We start from the raw sequence: 27697 nt of genomic DNA on the forward strand, positions 1-27697 counted from the left end.
CTCCCACCTGCCTCCGTTATGCTCTTATTGACAAATATATTACATTTCTAAATGTTATGGGCTCAAAAATACAATTATATACATATGCATATATATTTTTTCTTCTTTTAGTACTTTGTGTCCTTCTACTGCCTTATGGACTACAGTGTGTCTGAATCTTACTGGGGTTATTTTATATGTGACAAATTATGTTTACTTTGTTGTTTTCAAAAATTTGTTTTTGTTTTTGACATTTAACATTTTAACTGCAATGTGTCTGGATGCAGATATCCTTGGGCTTATTCTACTTAGAATTTGTTGAGCTTCTTGAATATGTAGATTAATATTTCTCATTAAATTTGAGGAGTTTTCAACCATTATTTCTGTTTTCTCTCTCTTTTTCAGACTGTATAATCTCTTTAAGTTTCCTGATTGTTCTGTCAGCTAAAATATGTTGAGCCCTTCTAATATTTTTTTTCATTTCAATTGTTATACTATGCAACTCTAGAATTTCAATTTCATTTCTATTCATAGTTTGCATCTATTTATTGATATTCTCTATTGAGACATTATCATTATACCTACCTTAATATCTTTAAGCACAATATCTATTTTCTGTAGAATTTTGAAAATATTATAACTGCTTAAATTATATCTACTAACTCTAACATCTTAGCCCTCTCAAGGCATTTTGTTTCCTACATTTTTTTCCTATGTGTGAGTTACACTTTCCTGCATCTTTCCATGTCTTATACATTTTTTATAGTTTTCTTAAAACTGGACAGTTTGGACAATATATTGTAGCAACTCTGGATCTTGATTTCTCAACCCTAGCCAAGGGTTTGTTGTTGTTTGATTTTTAATATTTTAGTGATTTGGTCAAACTATTTTAGCAAAACCTATTTTCTACCACTCTATATAGCCCTTGATGTCACTCCTCAGAGGATGCAGCCTTGACATATCCACGGTGATCCGGGAATGACAATGGTTTTATCAGGACTCTCTTTGTCTCTTTCCTTGGTTTCTCTGTTAAGCTATCTACCTCTGTTGGTATCTCTGACAGCTGTCAGACTCCATTCCTTAATGGTTGATTGCTCTATTATTTTCACTAGTGCACTCAGGCATAATCTGCTTCACCATTCGATTCACTTAAGTTCTGATCCCTTTGCAGAGGTAGTCTTTGAGTCCAGTCTTTCAAGTTTGTTCCAATCCCAGGAGAGCTCTTCTTAACTCTTTCCTTGGTTGTCTTTGGTCAAATCTGGTTTACAGTTTAGCTTGTTGCTCTCATAGAGCTACCAGTCTCTTCATCATTTCTTACCCCCAAACTCGCCATTGTTTTTCAGAGTGTCATAATTATAAACTTTCCCGTGCTCTGTTCTGTTCCAGATAAATTCAGATCTCTTTTGGAGAGCCTCAGAGCTCTCTGCTCTTACAGCCTACCTCTCCTGCCTAAGCAAAACCTTAGTGCCACTATTGGGAACAGGGACAGGCACTCACTTCTCTTGGAATGACACCCCTGCTTTATAAGCAGGCACTAGGTAGGGGTATAGCCTCTGATATTTTTGGTTTGTCCCTTCTTGCAATTGGGTAATTTGGGGCTTATTATTTTAAGCCTGCTACCTCTGTAATAGAACTGCCCCATGAGTGGGGCTGGATAGAAGACCCAGAACTCTCAGCCTGAAAAATAGAGCTCTTTCAACATGAAGCTGTGAGTGAGGGAGTATGAGAAATGGTAGCAGCCTGCTCCTCCTAGGAAGATACCATAGTCCTCAGCAGGGAGCTGGAGGCAGAGTACCCCCTGTGTTCTTGGTTGAACCACCTGGTGTAGAACTTCTGCCACAGTGAACTGAGGAATGGAAAGAGGAGTGGGTGGTGATTTGAATACCAGACTTGCTGTTCTTACTGATATTTAACAGATTTCTTGAATAAATAAACTCGCTATATGTCTTTAGGACAATTTCCAGACACATTACTTTTTGTTTAATATAATTTTCATCAACTGTTGTTGCCTTACTAGGGAGTAGATCCATGGAACCCTTTACGATGCATTTTTGAAAGTTACCTTAGAATCATAATTTTTTTTTTTAAATTCCGGTGTAATTATTTACAGGGTTGCCAAATTACTCATGATATCTTAGATAAAACCAATGGGTAAAAAATATTTTGAAATGACTTTCTTCTAACTGAGTGTTGTTCCATGAGGTAGTTAAGACCCATTTTATCAAATAATATTATGAATTGTTCTTATTAAAATCAGTCCTCACTTTATTTCAGCTTATAAAATATTAACTATCTCCTAACTCTCTTGGTAGAATTAGAATAACATGCTAGTGCTGGATATTGGCTTTTAGCTATATGCCTTTTTATTTCATAAACAGATGAGAATAATTTTGATCATTATCTCATTAATAGATAATTTTCCAATAAAAGTCTATTTTTATGTGCAATAATTTATCAAAGTGTGCAATGTAATTATGCTGTTTACAAATTATGTATTAATAATAATTGTAATAATAACAACCCTAAAGAAATTTATTTTAAATATGTGTTAATGATTATGAGGATCCATAGTGTAGAGACTTGCTGTCATAGAAAATAAAACAAAAATTTAGATTTCAATTTATATATGCATTTTTATTATACTTAAATTTCATAGGTGCTCAATAAAACTCAAGCATAAAAATATTAGATTAGGATAAAAATGTGAAGGAAGAAAATGAAAATAATAGTTTTAGGAGAAGGAAAGATTTTTTTAATTTTTGAAGAAATTTTTGAAGTATTTATCACCTTTTGAAAACTGTCAAATATAATACATATCTAGAACAGTGCACAAATCATAAAATGTGTAATGTAATAAACATCACAAAGCCAATGCTTAAGTCAAGAAATAACAGCCCCCTTTGTGTCCTCTCCAGTTCATATTACTTTCCTTCTCCATTACCCACACTAGGTATGTTCATCGTGATTTATAATAATCACTTTGTGATTTTTCTTATAGTTTCACTACTAAGTATGTATTTCTAAAAATAAAGTTTAATTTTATAAATATGTTCCATTTTATCAATGGAATTCAAGAGTATGCACTCTTTTTTTCTGTCTTCCACCACTCAACATTATAACTGTGAGATGTATCCTTGCTTGCATATTTCTTTTATTAATTTTCATTACTGTATGGTATCCATTGAATGAATGTACCACAATCTCTTTATATATCCCACTATTATTGAACATTTATGTTATTTCTAGCCTTCAGGCATTACAAAAAAATACTGCTGTGAACATTCTTTTACATATATCTGGATGCACATGGGAATTAATATTTTTTAGGATATATGCTCCGAAAGTGGAGTTACTTGGACTAAGTTATGTATAACTTTTCCTCGAGATCATTCTAGACTGTTTCCAAAGTGCTTGTTTCAGTTTATACTAACTACAGTGCCCAAGAATTCCCAGTGCTCTTTGTTTTACCAACAGTTGGTAGATTTAAAATTTTTTGCCAATACAATGAGTGTAACTTGATATCTCAAAGTGATTTCCTTTTTCATTTCTTTGATTACTAATACATTGATCACATTTTCATTTGTTGGTTGACTTTCGGATTTCCTATTTTTTTCAAAATCTTGTTTATGCTTTCTGCTAATTCTTCTACCACAGTGGTTCTCGGCTGGGGATGATTTTATTCCTTCCCCTAGGGAACATTTGGCAATGGCTGAGTGTACTTTTTGTTGGCATCTCATGGGTATGAGCCAAAAATGCTGCTAATCCCATAATGCATAGCATAGTCCCTACCCCCACGCCCCCAACCTCACCTCACCCCCACCACACCAAAGAACCATCTAGGCCAGAATGCCAATAATGCCTACAGAGAAACCTGTTCCATCAGGTTCTCTGTCTTGATTTTTCTTCAAACAATTGAGTTAAAGTCTTTTATGGAAGTCATGTAACAGCATATGCTGCACATATTTTCTCCCATTCTATGGCTTATCTTTTCATTCTTTTATGGTGTTTTTGGTGAATACAGATTTTAATTTTAATGCACCCAAATTTATTCATCATTTCTTTAATAGCTAATACTTTCTGTGTGTTTATTACCTTCTGAAACCTTTAAAGATTGGCCTTTTACATTTTGGTCTATAATTTACCTAGAATTAATTTTTATGTATGGTGTCAGAGTAGTCCACCCTTAACTCATTAACTGAAAAGATCATCCTTTACCCATTGATCAGCCATGCCATCTGTTACAAATCAAGTATCCATCTCTGCAGGGATCTCCAGCTTCTTATTCTATCCCATTTGTCAGTTTGGTTAGCCCTCGGCTAATACAACACTATTCTAATCTGTATCACTTTATAGGCCTTGAAATATGGTTGAACAAGTGCTATCATTATGTTGTTCTTCAAGCAGTCTTCACTGTTCTTGGTCTCTTTGCAGTTCTACATAAATTTTAGGACTCGTTTGAATTTTGATTGAGATTATTGTTCTTATATTTTTAAAGTATATGATGAGTATCAAATCATATGGCAATTCAAATGTCATCTGATGTATTTACAAGAGTATATCGATTTTCATTTTTAAATGTCAGTATTGATAAAATGTTGGAACTTTTGCAACTATTTAAATTTATGATAAGTTTAATCAAAAATGTTTTAAGGAATAGTTCATCAAAAATAAAGACCAATGTTCATGATAACCTTGCCATTGAGTGTATTAAAATATACATCAGAAGGAGAAAGTTACAGTATAGGAAAAACAGCAATTTTGGTGACAAGAAACTACCCAGTTAAATTATGGAATAAAATAATTCAGGTGAATTAGTTGGTAATCAAGTAATGCAAAAACAAAAAAAAAATTCCATTTAGACAGTTAAATTTTCCCTCTTTATAGTGGTTAAAACAATGGTGTACTAACAGTTTTGATACATATTAGTATATCTTTGTTGTTTTACAGTAACTTTCCCATGGGATTTGCATTTTAAAGAAGTACTGTAATGTACTTTCCATGAATTTACACAAATAGATCATTTTCATCACCTTGATTTTTCTACCTATAGCATGGTTTCATACCACTAAAATCAATTTTGGTGTGATCAGATCGATTTCATCTAACTCTTTGGAAAAAGACATACTTTTTTTATATCATGTAGTAACATCACTGTTTTTGTAGTCACTCCTTCCCTCATTTTAGGCAAAAGACATTAGTTTTCCTTCAGGGAATCACCTTTTCCCCATCTTCAATTCCTTTAATTTGAGTGACAATGACATCCTAGACCCAAGGATTAGCTATTCCCTTGGCCTGAACAATTACCAGGGATGAATATGTTTCCCACATCATTAGATGAGGCTCAGTGTTAAGGCTTTAACTTGAAAAAGATTTCTTCCTTCAGAGTTTACTTTGGAATGACAATGGTAATGATGACAATAATGAGTGTTTACTCGTTGCCAGAGATTCTTCTGAACTATTAGGTATTAATTCATTAAATATCTAAACCAACCCCATGATATAGGTATTATTACTATCTCTACTATACAGATGAAGAAACTAGGCCACAGAGATATTAAGCTGCCCAAGGTTATGGTGGGAAGTATGTGGCAAAATGAGATTTTAATCCAGTCTGACTCAGGGTTCTCCATCTTTGGGCTTCTGGGGGCAACTCTAGTATGCGGAGAATGGCAACAAGCCCAGAGCCAAGGGTTGGCAAAGGAAGCCCTAGATACATCTGGGTCTAAGTTCAGCTCTGTCCTTAATCTCTTCAGGTACATGAGCCAATAATTTCCAGTTTTCCCTCAAATCTGATGAAGGTGGGTTTGTCTTTTTAAAATCAGTGGTGTACTAGAGTAGATTCAGATCAGCAAATGAGAACTGATTGTTATTTTGCAAGCTGATAGATGTTACATTGGTAACTTGAAATCATCGATGGTAAGAATATTTGCTCTATGGAAATAAGCAAATTCTGCCTTTTGTTTTGCTTTTGTTTTTATTTTTGGCAGAGTGGGAACAGGGAGGAGAATAAGTTTTTAAACATTAAACAGGACATCAGTGGTTTTCAACCTACAGAATCTCGTTTAGTATATATGATAGACCACTGTGTCATGGCCAGACATTTCAAAAATGAACAACTACTTTCTGTGCTTAATCTATTTTCAAAACAAATTCAATTCCTTTCACTCAGATGTCATGCATGCTGTCATCATAATGCAATATTCCCTGCTATAAATTCCTTCCATAACTAGAACACAAATACAAAGGCAAATCAGGTAGATTATAAGAATCTTTTGCTTGAATAATTCAGTTATTTTTAGACAAATAAGTTGTTTTTATTCATATTCTTTGGGAATTGGGTACTATCCTTCCCTTTGCTTGAAAGAGTAAAAAAGATGATTATTTTTTTGTATAACTCCCAGAGTAGAGGCTTTTCAATTTTTTTCTTTACTTTTCATAATTCTTTAGGAAAAACCTCATGGAATGATTTGATTAGGGCATTAGAAACATCTGTATAGTTTTTAAAATATATTGATTCATCTTCTTTGCAATATTCTTGCCAAAAATGTTTAATCTAAATCTAAGTAGGATAAAACAAACAAAAAAATTCCCATTTAAAATATATTCTGGGGGTGTCTGGGTGTCTCAGTCAGTTAAACATCCAACTTCAGCTCAGGTCATGATCTCATGGTTGATTCGTGAGTTCAAGCCCCACATGGCACTCTCTGCTCTCAGCACAGAGTCTGTTTTGGATCCTCTGTCTCCCTCTCTCTCTGCCCCTCCTTTACTCGCACTCTCTCTCTCTGTCTCTCCAAAATAAATTAAAAAAAAAAATTAAAAAAAAAATTAAAACAAATAAAACAATTATTTTTGTTTAAACAAAAAATTAAAACAAATAAAACAAATTATTTTTGTTTAAAAATAAATAAATAAATGGATATTCTGCAAAGCAACCAGCCTGAACTCTTTAAAATGTCAAATGAAAGAAAAAAAATCATGTAGATATTAAAAAGACATGACAACTAATTGCAATAAATGGTGCCTAATTGGATCCTGGATTGAAAAAAACAAAAACAACTATAACGCTACACTATTCAACACATTGTCCTGGGAACCTGACAGCTTGTTAGAAATGCTGACCCAGAGAGGGGAAGAAGATGGCGGAGTAGGAGGACGCTGGGCTCACCGCACGTCCTGCTGATCACTTAGATTCCACCTACACCTGCCTAAATAACCCAGAAAACCACCAGAAGACTAGCAGAACGGAGTCTCCGGAGCCAAGCGCAGACGAGAGGCTCACGGAAGAGGGGCCCCTCCTGAAGTGGATCACCTAAGGAGAAGCGAGCTAAGCCTGCCCCTCCTGCCCCTGTGCACCTTGCCTACCCACCCCAGCTACTATGCCAGATCCCCAGCATCACAAGCCTGGCAGTGTGCAAGTAGCCCAGACGGGCCACGCCACCCCACAGTGAATCCCGCCCCTAGGAGAGGGGAAGAGAAGGCACACACCAGTCTGACTGTGGCCCCAGCGGTGGGCTGGGGGCAGATATCAGGACTGACTGTGGCCACGCACACCAACTCCAGTTATACACCACAGCACAGGGGAAGTGCCCTGCAGGTCCTCACCACTCCAGGGACTATCCAAAATGACCAAACGGAAGAATTCCCCTCAGAAGAATCTCCAGGAAATAACAACAGCTAATGAACTGATCAAAAAGGATTTAAATAATATAACAGAAAGTGAATTTAGAATAATAGTCATAAAATTAGTCGCTGGGCTTGAAAACAGTATAGAGGACAGCAGAGAATCTCTTGCTACAGAGATCAAGGGACTAAGGAACAGTCACGAGGAGCTGAAAAGCGCTTTAAACGAAATGCAAAACAAAATGGAAACGACGACAGCTCGGATTGAAGAGGCAGAGGAGAGAATAGGTGAACTAGAAGATAAAGTTATGAAAAAAGAGGAAGCTGAGAGAAAGACAGATAAAAAAATCCAGAGTATGAGGGGAAAATTAGAGAACTAAGTGATACACTAAAAAGAAATAGTATACGCATAATTGGTATCCCAGAGGAGGAAGAGAGAGGGAAAGCTGCTGAAGGGGTACTTGAAGAAATTATAGCTAAGAACTTCCCTGAACTGGGGAAGGAAAAAGGCATTGAAATCCAAGAGGCACAGAGAACTCCCTTTAGACGTAACTTGAATCGATCTTCTGCACAACATATCATAGTGAAACTGGCAAAATACAAGGATAAAGAGAAAATTCTGAAAGCAGCAAGGGATAAACATGCCCTCACATATAAAGGGAGACCTATAAGACTCGTGACTGATCTCTCTTTTGAAACTTGGCAGGCCAGAAAGGATTGGCACGAGATCTTCGGTGTGCTAAACAGAAAAAATATGCAGCCGAGAATCCTTTATCCAGCAAGTCTGTCATTTAGAATAGAAGGAGAGATAAAGGTCTTCCCAACAAACAAACACTGAAGGAATTTGTCACCACTAAACCAGCCCTACAAGAGATCCTAAGGGGGATCCTGTGAGACAAAGTCCCAGAGACATCACTACAAGCATAAAACATACAGACATCACAATGACTCTAAACCCGTATCTTTCTATAACAACACTGAATGTAAATGGATTAAATGCGCCAACCAAAAGACATAGGGTATCAGAATGGATAAAAAAACAAGACCCATCTATTTGCTGTCTACAAGAGACTCATTTTAGATATGAGGACACCTTTAGATTGAGAGTGAGGGGATGGAGAACTATTTATCATGCCACTGGAAGCCAAAAGACAGCTGGAGTAGCCATACTTATATCAGACAAACCAGACTTTAAATTAAAGGCTGTAACAAGAGATGAAGAAGGGCATTATATAATAATTACAGGGTCTATCCATCAGGAAGAGCTAACAATTATAAATGTCTATGCGCCAAATACCGGAGCCCCCAAATATATAAAACAATTACTCATAAACAGAAGCAACCTTATTGATAAGAATGTGGTAATTGCAGGGGACTTTAACACTCCACTTACAGAAATGGATAGATCATCTAGACACACGGTCAATAAAGAAACAAGGGCCCTGAATGAGACATTGGATCAGATGGACTTGACAGATATATTCAGAACTCTGCATCCCAAAGCAACAGAATATACTTTCTTCTCGAGTGCACATGGAACATTCTCCAAGATAGATCACATACTGGGTCACAAAACAGCCTTTCATAAGTTTACAAGAATTGAAATTATACCATGCATACTTTCAGACCACAATGCTATGAAGCTTGAAATCAACCACAGGAACAAGTCTGGAAAACCTCCAAAAGCATGGAGGTTAAAGAACACCCTACTAACGAATGAGTGGGTCAACCAGGCAATTAGAGAAGAAATTAAAAAATATATGGAAACAAACGAAAATGAAAATACAACAATCCAAATGCTTTGGGACGCAGCGAAGGCAGTCCTGAGAGGAAAATACATTGCAATCCAGGCCTATCTCAAGAAACAAGAAAAATCCCAAATACAAAATCTAACAGCACACCTAAAGGAACTAGAAGCAGAACAGTAAAGGCAGCCTAAACCCAGCAGAAGAAGAGAAATAATAAAGATCAGAGCAGAAATAAACAATATAGAATCTAAAAAAACGGTGGAGCAGATCAACGAAACCAAGAGTTGGTTTTTTGAAAAAATAAACAAAATTGACAAACCTCTAGCCAGGCTTCTCAAAAAGAAAAGGGAGATGACCCAAATAGATAAAATCATGAATGAAAATGGAATTATTACAACCAATCCCTCAGAGATACAAACAATTATCAGGGAATACTATGAAAAATTATATGCCAACAAATTGGACAACCTGGAAGAAATGGACAAATTCCTGAACACCCACACTCTTCCAAAACTCAATCAGGAGGAAAGAGAAAGCTTGAACAGACCATTACCAGCGAAGGAATTGAATCGGTTATCAAAAATCTCCCAACAAATAAGAGTCCAGGACCAGATGGCTTCCCAGGGGAGTTCTACCAGACGTTTAAAGCAGAGATAATACCTATCCTTCTCAAGCTATTCCAAGAAATAGAAAGGGAAGGAAAACTTCCAGACTCATTCTATGAAGCCAGTATTACTTTGATTCCTAAACCAGACAGAGACCCAGCAAAAAAAGAGAACTACAGGCCAATATCCCTGATGAATATGGATGCAAAAATTCTCAATAAGATACTAGCAAATCGAATTCAACGGCATATAAAAGGAATTATTCACCATGATCAAGCGGGATTCATTCCTGGGATGCAGGGCTGGTTCAACATTCGCAAATCAATCAACGTGATACATCACATTAACAAAAAAAAAAAAAAGAGAAGAACCATATGATCCTGTCAATCGATGCAGAAAAGGCCTTTGACAAAATCCAGCACCCTTTCTTAATAAAAACCTTGAGAAAGTCGGGATAGAAGGAACATACTTAAAGATCATAAAAGCCATTTATGAAAAGCCCACAGCTAACATCATCCTCAATGGGGAAAAACTGAGAGCTTTTTCCCTGAGATCAGGAACACGACAAGGATGCCCACTCTCACCGCTGTTGTTTAACATAGTGTTGGAAGTTCTAGCATCAGCAATCAGACACCAAAAGGAAATCAAAGGCATCAAGATTGGCAAAGATGAAGTCAAGCTTTCGCTTTTTGCAGATGACATGATATTATACATGGAAAATCCGATAGACTCCACCAAAAGTCTGCTAGAACTGATACAGGAATTCAGCAAAGTTGCAGGATACAAAATCAATGTACAGAAATCAGTTGCATTCTTATACACTAACAATGAAGCAACAGAAAGACAAATAAAGAAACTGATCCCATTCACAATTGCACCAAGAAGCATAAAATATCTAGGAATAAATCTAACCAAAGATGTAAAAGATCTGTATGCTGAAAACTATAGAAAGCTTATGAAGGTAATTGAAGAAGATATAAAGAAATGGAAAGACATTCCCTGCTCATGGATTGGAAGAATAAATATTGTCAAAATGTCAATACTACCCAAAGCTATCTACACATTCAATGCAATCCCAATCAAAATTGCACCAGCATTCTTCTCAAAGCTAGAACAAGCAATCCTAAAATTGATATGGAACCACAAAAGGCCCCGAATAGCCAAAGGAATTTTGAAGAAGAAGACCAAAGCGGGAGTCATGACAATCCCAGACTTTAGCCTCTACTATAAAGCTGTCATCATCAAGACAGCATGGTATTGGCACAAAAACAGACACATAGACCAATGGAATAGAATAGAAACCCCAGAACTAGACCCACAAACGTATGGCCAACTCATCTTTGACAAAGCAGGAAAGAACATCCAATGGAAAAAAGACAGCCTCTTTAACAAATGGTGCTGGGAGAACTGGACAGCAACATGCAGAAGAATGAAACTAGACCACTTTCTCACACCATTCACAAAAATAAACTCAAAATGGGTAAAGGACCTGAAAGTGAGACAGGAAACCATCAAAACCTTAGAGGAGAAAGCAGGAAAAGACCTCTCTGACCTCAGCCGTAGCAATCTCTTACTCGACACATCCCCAAAGGCAAGGGAATTAAAAGCAAAAGTGAATTACTGGGACCTTATGAAGATAAAAAGCTTCTGCACAGCAAAGGAAACAACCAACAAAACTAAAAGGCAACCAACGGAATGGGAAAAGATATTTGCAAATGACATATCGGACAAAGGGCTAGTATCCAAAATCTATAAAGAGCTCACCAAACTCCACACCCGAGAAACAAATAACCCAGTGAAGAAATGGGCAGAAAACATGAAAAGACACTTCTCTAAAGAAGACATCCGGATGGCCAATAGGCACATGAAAAGATGTTCAGCGTCGCTCCTTATCAGGGAAATACAAATCAAAACCACACTCAGGTATCACCTCACGCCAGTCAGAGTGGCCAAAATGAACAAATCAGGAGACTATAGATGCTGGAGAGGATGTGGAGAAACGGGAACTCTCTTGCACTCTTGGTGGGAATGCAAATTGGTGCAGCCGCTCTGGAAAGCAGTGTGGAGGTTCCTCAGAAAATTAAAAATAGACCTACCCTATGACCCAGCAGTAGCACTGCTAGAAATTTACCCAAGGGAGACAGGAGTACTGATGCATAGGGGCACTTGTTCCCCAATGCTTATAGCAGCACTCTCAACAATAGCCAAATTATGGAAAGAGCCTAAATGTCCATCAACTGATGAATGGATAAAGAAATTGTGGTTTATATACAAATGGAATACTACGTGGCAATGAGAAAGAATGAAATATGGCCTTTTGTAGCAATGTGGATGGAACTGGAGAGTGTGATGCTAAGTGAAATAAGCCATACAGAGAAAGACAGATACCATATGGTTTCACTCTTATGTGGATCCTAGGAAACTTAAAAGAAACCTATGGGGGAAGGGAAGGAAAAAAAAAAAAAAGAGGTTAGAGTGGGAGAGAGCCAAAGCATAAGAGACTGTTAAAAACTGAGAACAAGGGGCGCCTGGGTGGCGCAGTTGGTTAAGCGTCCGACTTCAGCCAGGTCACGATCTCGCGGTCCGTGAGTTCGAGCCCCGCGTCAGGCTCTGGGCTGATGGCTCAGAGCCTGGAGCCTGCTTCTGATTCTGTGTCTCCCTCTCTCTCTGCCCCTCCCCCGTTCATGCTCTGTCTCTTTCTGTCCCAAAAATAAATAAACGTTGAAAAAAAAAAAAAAAAACTGAGAACAAACTGAGGGTTGATGGGGGGTGGGAGGGAGGGGAGGGTGGGTGATGGGTATTGAGGAGGGCACCTTTTGGGATGAGCACTGTGTGTTGTATGGAAACCAATTTGACAATAAATTTCATATATTAAAAAAAAAAAAAAAAAAAAGAAATGCTGACCCAGGTCCCAGCCTAGACACACTGAATCAAACTGCAATTTCATTAGATCTCCAGGTAATTGAATGGTTCTTAAAAAGGGGGATAAATAAGTATAGGTACATTATATGCATATAGGTAAATATTATACTTACATATATGTAAGTACAATAGAGTGAAAAGAGTAATTTGACAAAATGTGTATTTGTGTATCTGTTGAAGAGTACATGGATGGCTGTTCATTGAACTATTTTTGCAGCTTCTCTGTTGAAAATGTTTGAAGTGAAATGTTGGAGGAAAAACATACAGTGAAGGCTGGACTCAACACGTATCAGTTTAATTGGTGGTCGAGGTGGTGACTAGGAAATTTTTTGTTGTCATTGTTGGTTATTATTATTTTTTTTGGTTATTTTTTTTAAGCTCCTCCAGTAATTCTAAATTTTTTAAGTGTTTTATTTATTTTTGAGAGAGAGAGGGAGACACAGACTGTGAGTGGCGGAGGAGCAGAGAAAGAGGGAGACACAGAATCTGAAGCAGACTCCAGGCTCTGAGCTGTCAGCACAGAGCCCAATGCAGGGTTTGAACCCAGGAACTGTGAGATCATGACCTGAGCTGAAGTCGGACACTTAACCAACTGAGCCACCCAGGCGCCCCTAAACTCCCCCAGTAATTCTAATTGGGAGCTAGAGTTGAGGACCTCTGGATTAGGTGAACACCAGACGGGGTACCTTCACTTCTGGGCTTCAGATGATTAAAGGGAAGAAATTTCACTGATGTGTTGCCACAAATAAATCGAAAAAATAAACTTAGAGAAAGAGGAAACCTTATTTAATGGAAATATACATAACTCAGAAATGCTAGAGGTAGTTCACTGTTTACTGTAAATAAGAAAAAAGGGAGTTTTCTATTAAAGTAAAGGATCTTAAAAGCTTTAAAAGGAACGCTACGGGATAGGGAAGTGTAGGGTAGAATTAGCCTCTCAAAAGGATGAAGCTGGGTTAGGAAGTCTCGTGGGTGAGTCCACTCAAATGACCAAAAGAACTGGAGCATTCTTGAAATGCCATCTCTGCTTTTCTTGTTGTTGTTTTGTTTTTGTAAGACAGTCTTAGAGTCTAACAGAACCAGGTATCCTGCCTAAGATATTTAGCTTTCCTAGGCCTCAGTTTCCTCATCTATAATGGGGATGTTGATAGTATCTATTTAGCAGGTTTTTGTGAAGAGGCATGCAAAGTGCCCAACATAGTGCTGCCACAAGAAAATACTTAATTTTAGAAATTATGTGAAAGCACTGAATATGAGATTTTTCTTGTTTCTCGTCACCTGACTTCATTTTTTTTTAAATCATAATTAAAGTTTCAGTTTACATAATCCTAAAGAACAAATAGGTGGAGGTCTCAAATGCAAAGGTAGCTAACAAATGTTAGGCCTAGAGAACTCCTATTTGAGTACATGCCTTTATTTTGTTGCACTTTTACAAACACTTTGGACCAAAGATGAGAGCATAAACAGTGTCCAGTCAGGATGAAGAGTCCCCCATCCAACCACAAATTGTTCCAGGCATCACCACTGTGTGGGTTAGGGCATTTACACTACCCATCCCCCTCTTCCCAAAAGAGGAAAGAACAGAGTTGAACACGTTTCTTTTCTTCTTATAACCATTAACAACTGTTCTTCCCCCCAACCCACACACAAAATTAATCTGTTTTGCCAAGTCAAATATTCAAGTCAAAGTGTTTATTAAACTATTTAAGAACCATACAAATTACAATGGCTTGCCAATGCTTAGAATAAAAAGGTCAGGTACACATATAGAATAGGCTAGACTTTCTAATTTTTTTTTTACATTTATTCATTTTTGAGAGACAGAGAGAGACAGAGCACAAGTGGGGGAGAGGCAGAGAGAGAGGGAGACACAGAATCCGAAGCAGGCTCCAGGCTCTGAATTGTCAGCACAGAGCCTGACGCTGGGCTTGAACTCACAAATTGCGAGATCATGACCCAAACCAAAGTCAGACGCTTAACCGACTGAGCCACCAGGTGCCCCTAAGCTAGACTTTCTAAAGTGAGCTGATATAAAGTTCATTTCAACTGGTCAGATAGTCAGCTGTCCAAGGCACCTCTAAGACACTGACTTAGAAAAAATAAGAATCAAATTATTCTATTCAATTATCTATCGTAGAATAATGTGGCAATTAGCCAAGGAGGTGAGCAGGTGCTTCAGTGTTTGAGCCACTGTGTTTTGAGCAAATTATCCCTTAACTAAGAGAATTTCTTAAGGGGAAGGGTTTGTCTGAATACGCTCACCTCTGATGTATACCATGGAAGAAAGAGCACATACATACCATGCTTGCAAAGAAAATATAATATGTACTCAGAAATGCCTAGAAAATTCTTATAATTATAGCAAATATCAACTGAATCATGTTTTCTTAGCATTATGATTTAGTTTATTAGCTATTTGCTTTTAAATTTGAGGATGGTAACCAGAGGGATTAGACCTCTTTTTTAGATGTCTGGTTTAGCAACATTTAAATGAAGTCTCTTTCAAAAGAGTCCAAAACCTTTTTTAATTTGCTAGCAGGCTAAATTTTAAATTGCAAAAAGACTAACTGGCAGTTTTATATTCTCAGACAAAATATGTAGAACTTTTGATAATTGCACTTAGTGCTTAAAGATATACAATGGCAAATCACATATTGAAAAATTGCTTTTGGCTAGCAGCTCATTCTGGAAGAGCACAGCTGGTGACTTAGATAGCATGGCTGTGGCTCCAACCCATGATGGGTCTCAATTTCTCAAGCAGAAGCCCTAGGAAATTTTACAGGTTGCACATTTAAATATCTAAATTTGGGGGCACCAGGGTGGCTCAGTCGGTTAAGTGCCCAACTCTAGATTTTGGCTCAGGTCATGACCTCACAGTTCCTTAGATCAAGTGCCATGTGTGCTGGGCAAGGAGCCTGCTTAAGATTCTTTCTCTCCCTCCTCTCCCTCTGCCCCTCCCCTGCTTGCGCTAGCTTTCTCTCTCTCTCTCGCTCGCTCCTAAAAATAAATATCTAAATTTTCCCTTATTTTAACCTAAGAGACAACATTATACATAAACTCCACAGTGCTATGTGTGAGCCGATACTTACATTTTACTATAAAAAGTTGTCATAATCCCACCCTGAATTTATTAATCATATGCCCTTACTGAAACATAAAAAGGTGGATTGTAATAAAGGTATAACCTTGTAAATTTTGTGTAAGGTAAGAAGATTTATGGTCCTAGTTTGGGTTAATGTGAACCTTGGTAGATAAGTGTTCCTGGAAATACTGTAGGAAAGATTAGGTTTACAGAAAATCAAATTATTCTTATTGCGGAGTTGAAATATTTTTTAAAAGAACAGATGATATGGTAGTTCAATACATAACTCAAACAAGTATGTTAATTTCTTAAATTTGTTAATTCAGTTCTGGAAATTAAATCTTCTTTCCTATAGAACAGAAATGTGTCTGGGCAGAGGGAAAATAGTTGCCTACTTAACACAAATCCATACTGCTCAGGACATCCTAGGGTGGAATTGGCAACTGTGTGAAGGGTAATATTATGTTCCTTCTTTAAGTGCTTGGGATTTGGAACTTTCACTCTATAGGGCAGAGTCAGACAAGAAACAATAGATGTAGTAAACAAGGAACGTCTACTGTATCTGAAACGTGTGTGTGTGTGTGTGTGTATCTCAAAAAGAATGGAGAGCAAGGCCAGGAATATTGGAAATGTGTAGGGAGGAAGTGATAAGCCTGACTACATTCCAAGAAGAGTGTTTAGATTAGACCTCATTAATAGGTCATTTTTGTGGAAAGCCTTGAAGAGGTAAAGGAATTAGCCATAAAGATATTAACAGAAGAGAATTTCATGCAAAGCCCCTAAAGCAGGGAAAAGCAAGGGAACTAGTGTGGTTGGAGAGAGTGAGCAAGTAAAAGAGTTATGTAAGATAAATTCAGAGTCAACAGGGCATCAAATCAACTAGGGTCATGTAAGCCTCTGTTAAGGACTCTGCTTTTACTCTGAATTAAATGAAAAGCCACTGGAAGTATGACATCTGAGCGTATCACTCTGGCACCTGTGCTTAGAACAGACATAGAAGGACAAGAGTTGAAGAGTTAAGAGGCTGTTTCGATAATTCAGGCATCAGATGATGGTAGTGGCATGGCCCAGGGTGGGAGTAGCAGGAATGATGAGAAAAGGCAGACTCTGGATATATTAAGAAAGTAAACAGGATTTTTGTATGGATTGGATGTGAGATATGAGATTACCAAGGGAATAGACAGAAAAGAGAACTAAGGACTATCTCCTAGAACATTACACATTTAAGAAGTTGAGGAAAAATCAACAAGGGAGAGTGAAAATAGAGCACTAGGTACACAAGCGTTAGAAAAAAAAAATTTTTAAGTATAGCATTGCATCAAATATTGCTAATGGTTCAAGTTATGTAAAGACTGAGAATTGACCACTGGATTTAACAATTTGTGTAACACTGATGAAAGGGGCTGAAAAGCCTTTTTTTACACAGGATTAAGAGACAATGGGAGAGGAGGATCTGATAAAAGCAGGAATAGATAACCGATTTGAGGAGAACTGCTACAAAGGGAAAGAAAAATATGGGGTTGTAGCTTGTGAGAGAATGAATCAAGAGAATGAGTATTTTTCTAATAATTAGAGAAATAAATATATACTTGTATGCTGATAGGAATGATCCAATAAAAATGAAAAAAAAAATGATATAGAAGACAGAGGAAAGACTTGTTGCATCAGTGTTCTTGAGTAGACCAGAGTGGATAAGATGTAGTTAATAAATGGAAAGATAGCCTTTGACTAGGTGCTCATCTTTGGTAAGAGTAGGGAAAAGGCAAGTACACATTCTAATAGATGAGTATAGTGATGGAAATCTGTGGAGGCTATCCTCATTACTTAAAGTTTCTCAGTTCAGTCAGATGTAAGGTCATCACCTAAGGTGGGTGGGGGGATAGGAGGTTTAAGGAAGGAGGAAGGTATGAAACGAAGGTCTAGGAGAATGTAGAAGAACTGGGGAAGTATTGTGTAGTATGATTGGCAGTCAGCATTAAGGTCTCATTTGAGGTCTGTGGTCATGAATTTAATTCAATAAGCACACCTACATATTTTACCAAAGCTATGTTCAGCTGTGATAGATTCAGGAACTGAGTAGGTGGCAAGTTGTGTTTATGGTTGCTAAGCAAGTACAGTGAAGGCAGAAAGTAGCAAGAGAGTAGAAGTTGTATGCAAGGGACAGATTACTAGATTGAGGTTCGAGAAGATATCCAGGGGGTAAGAGATTGTGAAAAGATGGTACAAACAATGAATTGAAGGTCCCAGTGGACTTGAAGCATTGTTTACCTCAAGATTCTGGAAGGACTGAAATAGAAAACAAGTCATAGGGTGAAATGCATGTAATCGAGATCATGGGGTCTGTGGTGGTAGTTAGCATTTGGTTATGACTAAGAGAGAGTGACTGAGATGGGGAAGAAAAGATCAGTGGAGGAATTGAGTTCAAGGAACTGAGAGGCTAGGGTGATGTGCATATCATATTTTTATATATTGAAATCACCAAGAATTGACACAGGAGTACAATGTGAGGACAATGAGCCAGGAGTTCAGACTTCTGAAAAACAAGGAGAGACCTGGATGGATGTAAACAGAGGCAAAAACAACAACAACAACAACAACAACAAAAAAAAACCAGCAACACTGTTGGCTGTTAATAATCTGTTGACATGAAATACAAGCTGGATGGCTTTAGGGAGAAGGGACAGAGAGCAGTTTGAAGTTGGCAGTAAGGACCAAGGAAACCTTCTACCTCACCTCCAGGTCAAATGCTACTTGAGAGCTGGGAGAAAAAAAACAGCCACCATTTGGCAAAGTGCTGCAGGAGAAGTAGGGTCTGGAGAAGAAAATTATGCTTACGTTAGATATGAAGATGAAGGGAAAGTTCAGAGAGGAAGTTGAGGAAGAATCCTGCTGATAATGGAAAGTTGGGGATGCATGGATGCAAGGGACCAAATAAGGATAGACATGAGTCAATTGAGAGATGGGCTTTCTGGTATTCACTGATATTAAATAATAGAAAACATATATATTGGTCTCTATCCCCAGTTCCTGGAACAGAGCTCCTAAAATCCTTGTAATTTCATAAATAACAACAGTATGGGGGGAGCATCTTTTGTTCTAATATTTGGCTTTTGACACTGCTTCCTGACATAGAACTCAAATCTCAGAAATTTCCTGGGTGATAGGAGAGTCCTTTGCTCTAAAGAGATGACTCTGGGTGGGCTCCTAATACCTTCAGGAAGGGGAGTTTTCACCAGAAAGATCAAGCCATAATTAGAGGCTTAGAACTTTCAGCCCTCTCCTCCTCATCCTCTAGGAAGGGGAGAGGGGCTGGAAAGTGAGTTAATAATCATGTCTGCACAATAAAAGCCTCCACAAAAATTCCAAAAATATGGGATTAGAAGAGCTTCCAAATTGGTGAACACATCTGCATATGGACAGCACACCCAATTCCACAATAGAAGTTCCTGTGCTCTGGATCCTTCAAGACCTCACTCTATGTACTTCTTCATCTGACTGTTCATCTGTATCCTTTATGATTTCCTATAGTATAAAATAAACTGGTCAACACAAGTAATTAGCTCCCTGAGTTCTGTGAACTATTCTAGCAGATGATGGAAGCTGAGGAGGGAGATCATGGAAACCTCCAATTTGTAGCCCAGTTAGGAGTTTGAGTAGCCTGGGGATCTACTACTTTTGATTGACATCTGAAGTAGTGTTTTGGGTGGGGGAGTCTTTTGGGAGCCCTCAACCCATGGGCTCTGTGTTAACTCCTAGTAGTGTTAGAACTGAATTGTAGGACACCAGATGGTGGTGTAGAGTGTTGCTTGGAAAAAAATCATTGATGTGGGAAAAATCCACAACATCTAAAGTGTTGTATGGTAGTGGTATGAGAGCAAATAATAAACACACAGGAGTGTTTTATTGTTCAAAAATAAACTCAGATAAATGGAAATAAAGGGCAGAATGAAATTGGTCCTGGTGAATTCAAAACAGATAAGGGTTGTGTGTTGAGGCTGTGTGGGAGGGTGTTATGGGTGTATGGGGCTCCCTCTTGTGCCTATAGAGGAAGGAGGTATGAGAAAGCAGGGTATTAGCAGCCTATGAAACTCACTTATCCCTCTTACAATGAAGGTATAATGTCTAGGCTTTGGTCCCAGTGCATGGATCTGGTCTTGATTCTATTGAGAGAGAGGAAAGCTTACTCTAAGAGTCAGACTCAGTCTTGATACCTGTTGAAGAAATTAAGACTTCCAGAAAAGCCAGAAGTTACCTTTAGCCACCAGATTCTATGTCTAAAAATTAGAGTAAAAAACATGTAATCCCTACAGAATTTAGCTCAGGGCAGTTCTAACAATGAGGAGCCCAATAATTGTCAGTTGTACCCTTCTTTTGTACAGAGACGCAGTCTGTTTTCCTCTAGTCCTGAAAGAACTGGTTTGAAAAATAGTAATTTTATCATAGACCACTAAGAAGCAGAGTATTAACTATGTAGAAGGAATTTAGTACAACATTCCTGGTGAAATAAAATCATACTCTGTGTAAACCAATGAAGCGAAGTTGATCACTTAGTAGGTACAGTAACTTTCACTACAGTAGGTACCCAGTAGTTTCCAGTCATTTGTCCATCCCCCATCCATCTATCTATACATCCAATTTTACTGAATATCTGTGCTCCAGACACTGCAGAGAGCACTGGTGAGGAAACTAGTTATGATCTCTATCCTTATGATGTTTGCAGTCTAGTGAGGAAGAGAATTGTTGATCAAGGTATTGTATATATGATGAATGCCATGAGGTCAGAGTTTTCCAAAAGAAGGTAGAGGACCTAATTTTTACCATTTGCCAAGGATTATCTGAAGCCAATTTTTCAAATCCTAAAGGACTGATAACCTATAAGCTCATTTCTAAAATGATTCCATTGGCCATAGCAGGAGACTGGTGTAGAGCTATAGCACTAGGGAAACCTGACTATCCCAACTCCTTAAGCAAGCTTCTTGCCACTAACTGTTTTGGGGTATCATGTCCTCTGTATCCCCTTCCCAGAGCTTATGTTGACATTCACCACAAAGCAGTCTCAGTATCATCTATGCAGATTGAATTGTGCCACAGCTTTTGCAGCAATGGGATTGAGTTTTCTCTAACTGAAGCTTAAGAAGAACCACATGTACAGCTGTTCTTTTAGAAGCTGAAGTGTGCAGCCCAGAGCATGCCCCCTTATAAGATAGGTTTCTGCACATTCACAGGGAGCAACAGTGAGGCATGATAGCCAAGCTTGGCTCCAGTTGAAAGATGCTTTGCTGAGACACAATTTCCTTCTGCCTAGTGAGGTCAGTAGTCATTTCACTTTCAGGTGAATCCAGTCCACTTTAGCCATGCACCGAGAGAGTTTAACTTGCTCTTTGTTCACTTCATCTTGGCAGTTACTTGATGGCTCATTCTAAGCCTTATCTCGCGATTCTAGAGTCATCCCAAATTATCCATTGGCTATGAAATCACATTCATTTTGCCATACTTAATTTAATCTGTCATTCTACACTGCTACTCCAAAACCAGATTATAATATGGTATATGTCCATGTTATTAAAAAAATATACTCACTGCTACTTGGTGGCAAAAATAATCCATTGATATTTCGAGGTTTGCTGTGATAAAAGATACAACTGATCTTCACACAACCAAGAGGTTGAGTTTCCCAGAAGCATGAAATGCTGCAGTTTTGCTAGACAAAGGAGGTGGGGGAAATGTAATGATCAGGTGCCATACTCAAAATAAATACAACGTGCTACATGTGACAAAACTATCACGATTACTGATTTAGGATCATGTGTGTTTTCTGGCTTTCAGTGTTTCTAAACTCTGCTATTTAAAAGATGCAATGGATATTTCTAAAATATAGTCCTCCATTTTTATAAGAATTTAAATTGAGCAACATGCAAAGTGCCTAAAATTAAGTAGTGGAAGAAAGAATCATTTTTTCTCTATTGTGTTGTAAGAGTATACATTTCAATATTATTGAAGGGAGATCCTTTTAATAAACATGATGATGGTGCATAATTCTACCTGCATTTCCATGTGTCTAAATCTGCAAAGTGGATCTAAACATTTTCCCTCTCTCCATAATGAGCACACAGTGTCACTGCCAAGGGCCTCTTCACAGTGTCGGAATCGGCACTGGGAACCCTAAAAGAAACAAGTAAACAGTATAGCAAACTCAACATACTGGCGTTAGTGTTCAACAACAGTAGGTTGCTAATTAATTAAAGAAAACATGACTAGATCAAATTAGAATCACAAAAAATACTACAAAACAAAGTCATAGGTCTAAATTTTAGCAAATGTGTTTAATTTTAGTGAGAGACTGATAATATAACGATTAAATAGTACAACATGCCACAAGTCACTGATAAATTGCTACTTTTTGTTATCTGTTGGTCCATATTATTCACTAAGAGTAGATATATGAGAGCAGTGATAGTTTTAATCACAATCCAATGACAGAACAATTTAATTTCTCTTTCTGGAAAAAGCCAGTTCTTTGTTTGTCTTGTTTTTAAGAAACACCAGTCATATTCTAATTGTGAAGATGATCTCCATTAATCAATCCCTTTATTAGATAATGTTTTCTTAGTCTATGGAGATACTGTTAAGTGTGTTTCTACAGGGGAAGTGAATGGAGCTTAAACTTTATATTATTGTGGAATTTTAGGGAATTACCACATTATGCTACAATAAATCTCTGTGCTTTATGCCCTTGGTCTACAGAGATAAACAATTGCGCCAATACATATATAAACATCTTTATATACCAACAAAAGCAAATGTGGATCATTTTAATGGGATGCTATTGCTTTTTTTTTTTTTTTTTTTTTTTTTTAGTCTGCATCTTTTACACATAGGTCCACAGTTGGAAAAACTGCAGGGCCATTATCTTCTTGACAGAGAGGTATGTCACATACAACAAAAATATTCCATTGAATTCTCTTTTGGCACATGTTCCATGTTTTTTTCTTATCTTTTATTACCCTCTTACTCCTGTCTTCACTATTTCCCCTTTTTAAAAGTGGACTTGTGGATCTCGTAGTATAGGATAGTGGACAGGGGCTAGATAAACCAGTATTTGAACTCTTGGTTCCATTACTTTCCCATAGTTACAAAGTTAATACATTACTCATTCTTTCTGTGCCTCAGTTTCCTTATCTGTATGAAGGGAATAAAATGCCCTCTTCACAGATTGTAAAAATTATGTGAGGAAGGTATTGTGGTTGCTATTATTATTGTTATTTAATAATTTAATTATTTAGTAAGAATTTACCACCCATAAATTACTGTGCTACGTACTTGAGGATACAGCAGTAAAACAGACAAAACTCTGCACATATGGAATAGAAATTCTATTATTATTTATCATGTCTATGTTTAATTATAAGGGGACAGACAATTGAAGTGGATTTAATTCTTATGGTCAAAGAGGTTGAACCCATTCAGTTTTCCTAGCAGAGATGAAACACTTTAAATCACATTCATTGTGTCTTTCATTTTGGCATGAACGTGAAGCTCCAAGTTTCTACATTTATTTGGTTTCAGTGAGATCCATTAATTCTAATCTCTTAAATATTTTTCCCCTTTAACCTTAAAAACTTGAATTCATATTTAGCTAATTTGTTTATATTACTTCTTTTCCTTTTTCCACATTATCATATATTTGCTGTTAAATGTCAACAGGGAAAAATTCAGTAATTGGGTTAATAAATTTCAAATAGGAAATCAATTAGATTTATTAAACTAAGTTTGACTTTTTGAATTTATATGATTGGAATCACACTAACCATAACAATATGATGTATCATACAATGTTTCAATATGTTTCAGTATTAAAAATCTGATGTCTCAATGAGCCATTACATAGGCAAAACGAGACATGAAGACAAAAAATCCATAGGCATTTAACAATTGTAAACAAATAATAATTTTAATTTCCTTAGAGAAATTCAATATGTCAAAAATACATGATAAGCTTTTACTTCAGATTGAAAATATGTATAATATTTTGCAGGAAAATAATAAATTTGACTCAGCAATCCAAATTATTGCCTTATCTTCCTTCATTCTACTAAAAAGCTTAAGCATGTGAAGTACCATAAATTGTACAATATTTACCTTTATGCATGTTGAATTAAAAAAGAAATAGCAGTCATTCCCAACTTCTGCCATTTTCAACTCTCTTGCTGCTAATCCAATGTTTTTTAATATAAGAATTGCAGGAATGCAAATATGAGAACTATCAGTGTGTAAGGGGGGAAAATTTCTTTTCCACAGTCTTTCAGGCTATCAGTAGTATTCCTTTAAAACTGACCTCCTGTTGACAGCATATTACACAATAGATAATTCTTAAAGAAATTTAAATTAGAAGATACCTTCTCTAGCTTTGCAGAAATGTTGAATGTGGTTGCTAGTAAGCACACAAACTGAAACTTCCAGAATTTTCCTCATTGTTACCTAATCCATTGTTTGCTCATCATAACTGACCTCACGCGTAACTGCAGGCCAGCCTATCTTAGTGAATTCTGTATGGTCTTTCTTTCTCAATTCTAGTATATTAACCAAATAGGCTAGTAAAGATAAAATATTTATCTTTTAATGTTCTGATTGAATATGGGACTTAAACTAGTTCCTAATTTCATAGTCAAAAATATTAAGTATTTCACAAGTAAATAGCTGTTATCTAAATTCTCATTTCTATATATGGTTTAGAAAAAAACCACATTTTTAAAATATGTAAATATACTATCTATACTCCAAGATAATAAATAAAATTGTTTAAATATATACTTACTGCTATCCAATGAATTGGGAAAAAATCATTCAGATTGTGTTATTTTAATAGGTACCTGGAAATAAGCTGGACTATTTATTCATCTTGTAGCTATATTCATTCATTTTTCATCCATCATAAAAGGAGGAATAACTTCTTCCTATAGCAGAAAGGTTCCAGAGTGTCTGTAAATTTTGAGAATTTGTTGAAGACAAGGTGAAGTACTCTGATTCCCAGAATGAGACATTTCAATCAGCAGTTAGAGGTCTTTCTTCATCTTTTTTTACTAAAAGAACTAAAATGTAGCAAAATTTAATAAAATTATTCATAGTAGGTGATGTAGAAGATGCCATAGAGATGACAGTTTAGTAGATCAAAATGTATTTTTAAAATGTAAGGTACTTTGAATTGGAAATTAATAACATAAAGATACATGGATTCCCATTTCCATTAAGTAAAACAGACTAATTGGTAGGAACTTTCTGAATCTAATACTTTAAGGTAAAATCTAAGAAATAAAATAAAATTTAGAAAAGAGTTGTGTGCCTATAACTGTAAATAAGAGAAAAAGTAAAAATAAATGGCTAGTATTTAAGTGAAGAAGTAGAGAATAAAGACTTGGCTAAACCCTGAAAATATTAGCAAAGATATATATTTAAAAAAAACCTTAATATCTTGCTTTCTGTTTTGCTCTATTTTCTAACTCTAGAACAACAAAGTGTTCATTTTAAGCACCTAAATTACTGAGAGCAGCATCTCTAAGAAATATCTTTCAGTGGTCTTTTTCTCCAGATAAATTCTCTCTCTGCCTATGGGCTTTTAGCTGCATGGATTATTTCCAAATACTGTTACCAAACACCATTATTGCATGATTACATGCAACATCATGGTTAACATAGGGGAAAGGATAAAAAAAAAGGTTTTTACCTTTTAGAGTTTGTTGGGGACAATTACATTTCCATTAGACACAGCAAAAACAGGTCAAACCATGATGGGAATTTTTGTTTTGTTATTGCAAAGAACAGTAAATAGATCTGTATATTTTGGTAGTCTTTAGCATGGAGCTTTAATTTCTTCTTTTTTTTTTTTTTAAACAAAACTCTCTTTTCTTTTCTTTTCTTTTCTTTTCTTTTTTTTTTTTTTTTTTTTTACCCCTTATTCACTTCTTTCCTGATGTGAAATTCACTCTAGTCTTTCAGGAAAAGCTGTGACCATACTCAAGAGGATTTTTACTCCTTGTAATGAAGACTGATGGGAAATTTGTCTCCACCACTGGGAGTAGGCCTGAAAATTCTGTAAGTATTTTGTGTTGGCCAAGGTAGACTCACATTGAGTGTCTTTCATCTTTGGTGCTTGCTAGAACACTAACACATCAGTCAGAGAAGAAAGTCTTTCTTTCAGTTTGTGATCCAATAATACCACTCTAAGTACAGGGGCTGGTAGTAACTCCTTGCTGGCTCTTCAGGTTTATGAGAATCAGGCAAAGCTGTTGGCTGCTACCCATTAGAATAGGAGCCCCATTTGTAACTGTGAATTGGAACTGTGTCTCTCCCCTAACCTGGGCTCCTCTGTCTCAGCCAAAGGCTTTGCTCCAAGCACTGATAAAATCAAAGCAGTGGAAATAGAGTGTTTCCTGAGGAATGGTTAGCCTTGCTGCCACAATTCAAACAGCAAGTAGAATGTTTTAGAAGATGATCCCTCTCAGAAATGACATAATGTTGGATCTAGAAGATTCTGTGGCAGTTTGGGAAATGGCAGTTGATAGTTGTGAGGGTTATTTAATTGTTGTTCCCTTGAGACCCATGAAACAAGCTGCTTGTTAGGATTCCTCTGGAAGAACAGAAAATCACTGATGCTTAACTATACAATACTAAGTGTCTGGTCCCAATAGCTCACAGCCAGCATCAGGTGTTCTATTCGCCCCTGTCCCTTATATATATTTGGCCATTTTGTGTTTTCCTAGGAGAAAAAGATAGAAGAGGAAGTAAATACTTTGAAATGGCAAATCTCTTTTCTCTTCCTCTGTGAATCCAGTAATAAAAAAAAAAATAGCGCTTTTTTTTGGGGGGGGTGGATATTTTATTCTTTGGAAACCCTCTTTTATATATAGATATTTTTTTCCAAGGGCTAAGTCAGGAAAATGCTGGACTCTATGGTTCTTGCCGATAACACAATTATAGAAATGAGACGTGGGTCTTGTCCAAGCAAATAAAAATGGCAGTAGTCAAAACTTCACTGGTAAAGACTACTAGCCTCAACAAGACAGAAAGGCTACTATTACTAAATATTTAATATTTTATTCAATCATTACTTTATCACTTACCCTCCAATATTCTTTTAAGCACTAAGTCAAATAAAGCTGTTTTTAGCTCTGCAGCTGACTGACTCCCAACAACTCAAGCCATTTGGATTCTTTTGGAGCTCATACTGAAGATAAATGAGATTCCTATGAAAAAAATTGAGAATGAAATCGGGTTTTGGATTAGTCTAATGCTAAACTTTGCATTCAGGAAAGAACATCAGAACCAATTTCGACCATACTATGCTGCACAATGAGGCATAATCCAAACTGTATTACTATGAGGGGTGGTTTCCCAGGTGTTTTAATTGTAGCGTTTTCTAGCACTCCTCTTGGGAAATCTGTTTCCATTAGGACTTGAAAGGTCTCTGGATATTTCTAAACTTCTATAATGCTTCAATGAGGAACTTATTAAAGAAAACAAGCAATTAGCTTTCACCAGAATGGTGTTAAATCGCCATCTGAAATGATTCTTTACTTATAACTTGATATCATTTAATTTTCATAAATATCATCAGTTACATCAGTTATCATCAGTGTGGTTAAGTACACACAACACAGAAAACGGATCTCGTTCATGGTAACACCGGACCAACGCTCGCGGGAGTGCATATGGAGGTACTTTGAGTTCCGCACTACAAGTCCCAG

General features: G+C 36.8%; 1 protein-coding gene across 6 annotated transcripts in view; it reads right to left on the reverse strand.

Moving 5' to 3' along the window:
- Positions 1 to 27538, reverse strand: part of CB4H12orf50 (chromosome B4 C12orf50 homolog) — a 47476-nt gene extending 19938 nt beyond the window's left edge. For 2 of the 6 annotated variants that reach the window (XM_043561968.1, XM_043561967.1), the window contains exons 1-3: positions 24096 to 24293; positions 21999 to 22118; positions 21537 to 21657 (exon numbers count right to left, since the gene is read on the reverse strand). In XM_043561968.1, the coding sequence (XP_043417903.1) occupies positions 21537 to 21657; positions 21999 to 22118; positions 24096 to 24149 (295 nt within the window). In that variant the 5' untranslated portion in view covers positions 24150 to 24293. Of the gene's footprint in view, positions 1 to 21536; positions 21658 to 21998; positions 22119 to 24095; positions 24294 to 24352; positions 24453 to 24826; positions 24981 to 27073; positions 27197 to 27291 lie in introns of those variants that run through there. The other 4 variants (XM_043561969.1, XM_043561971.1, XM_043561970.1 and 1 more) reach the window with 4 other exon arrangements.
- Positions 27539 to 27697: the final 159 nt, after the last annotated feature.

This window comes from Prionailurus bengalensis, chromosome B4, assembly GCF_016509475.1.
Source record: "Prionailurus bengalensis isolate Pbe53 chromosome B4, Fcat_Pben_1.1_paternal_pri, whole genome shotgun sequence".
Taxonomy (NCBI): domain Eukaryota; kingdom Metazoa; phylum Chordata; class Mammalia; order Carnivora; family Felidae; genus Prionailurus; species Prionailurus bengalensis.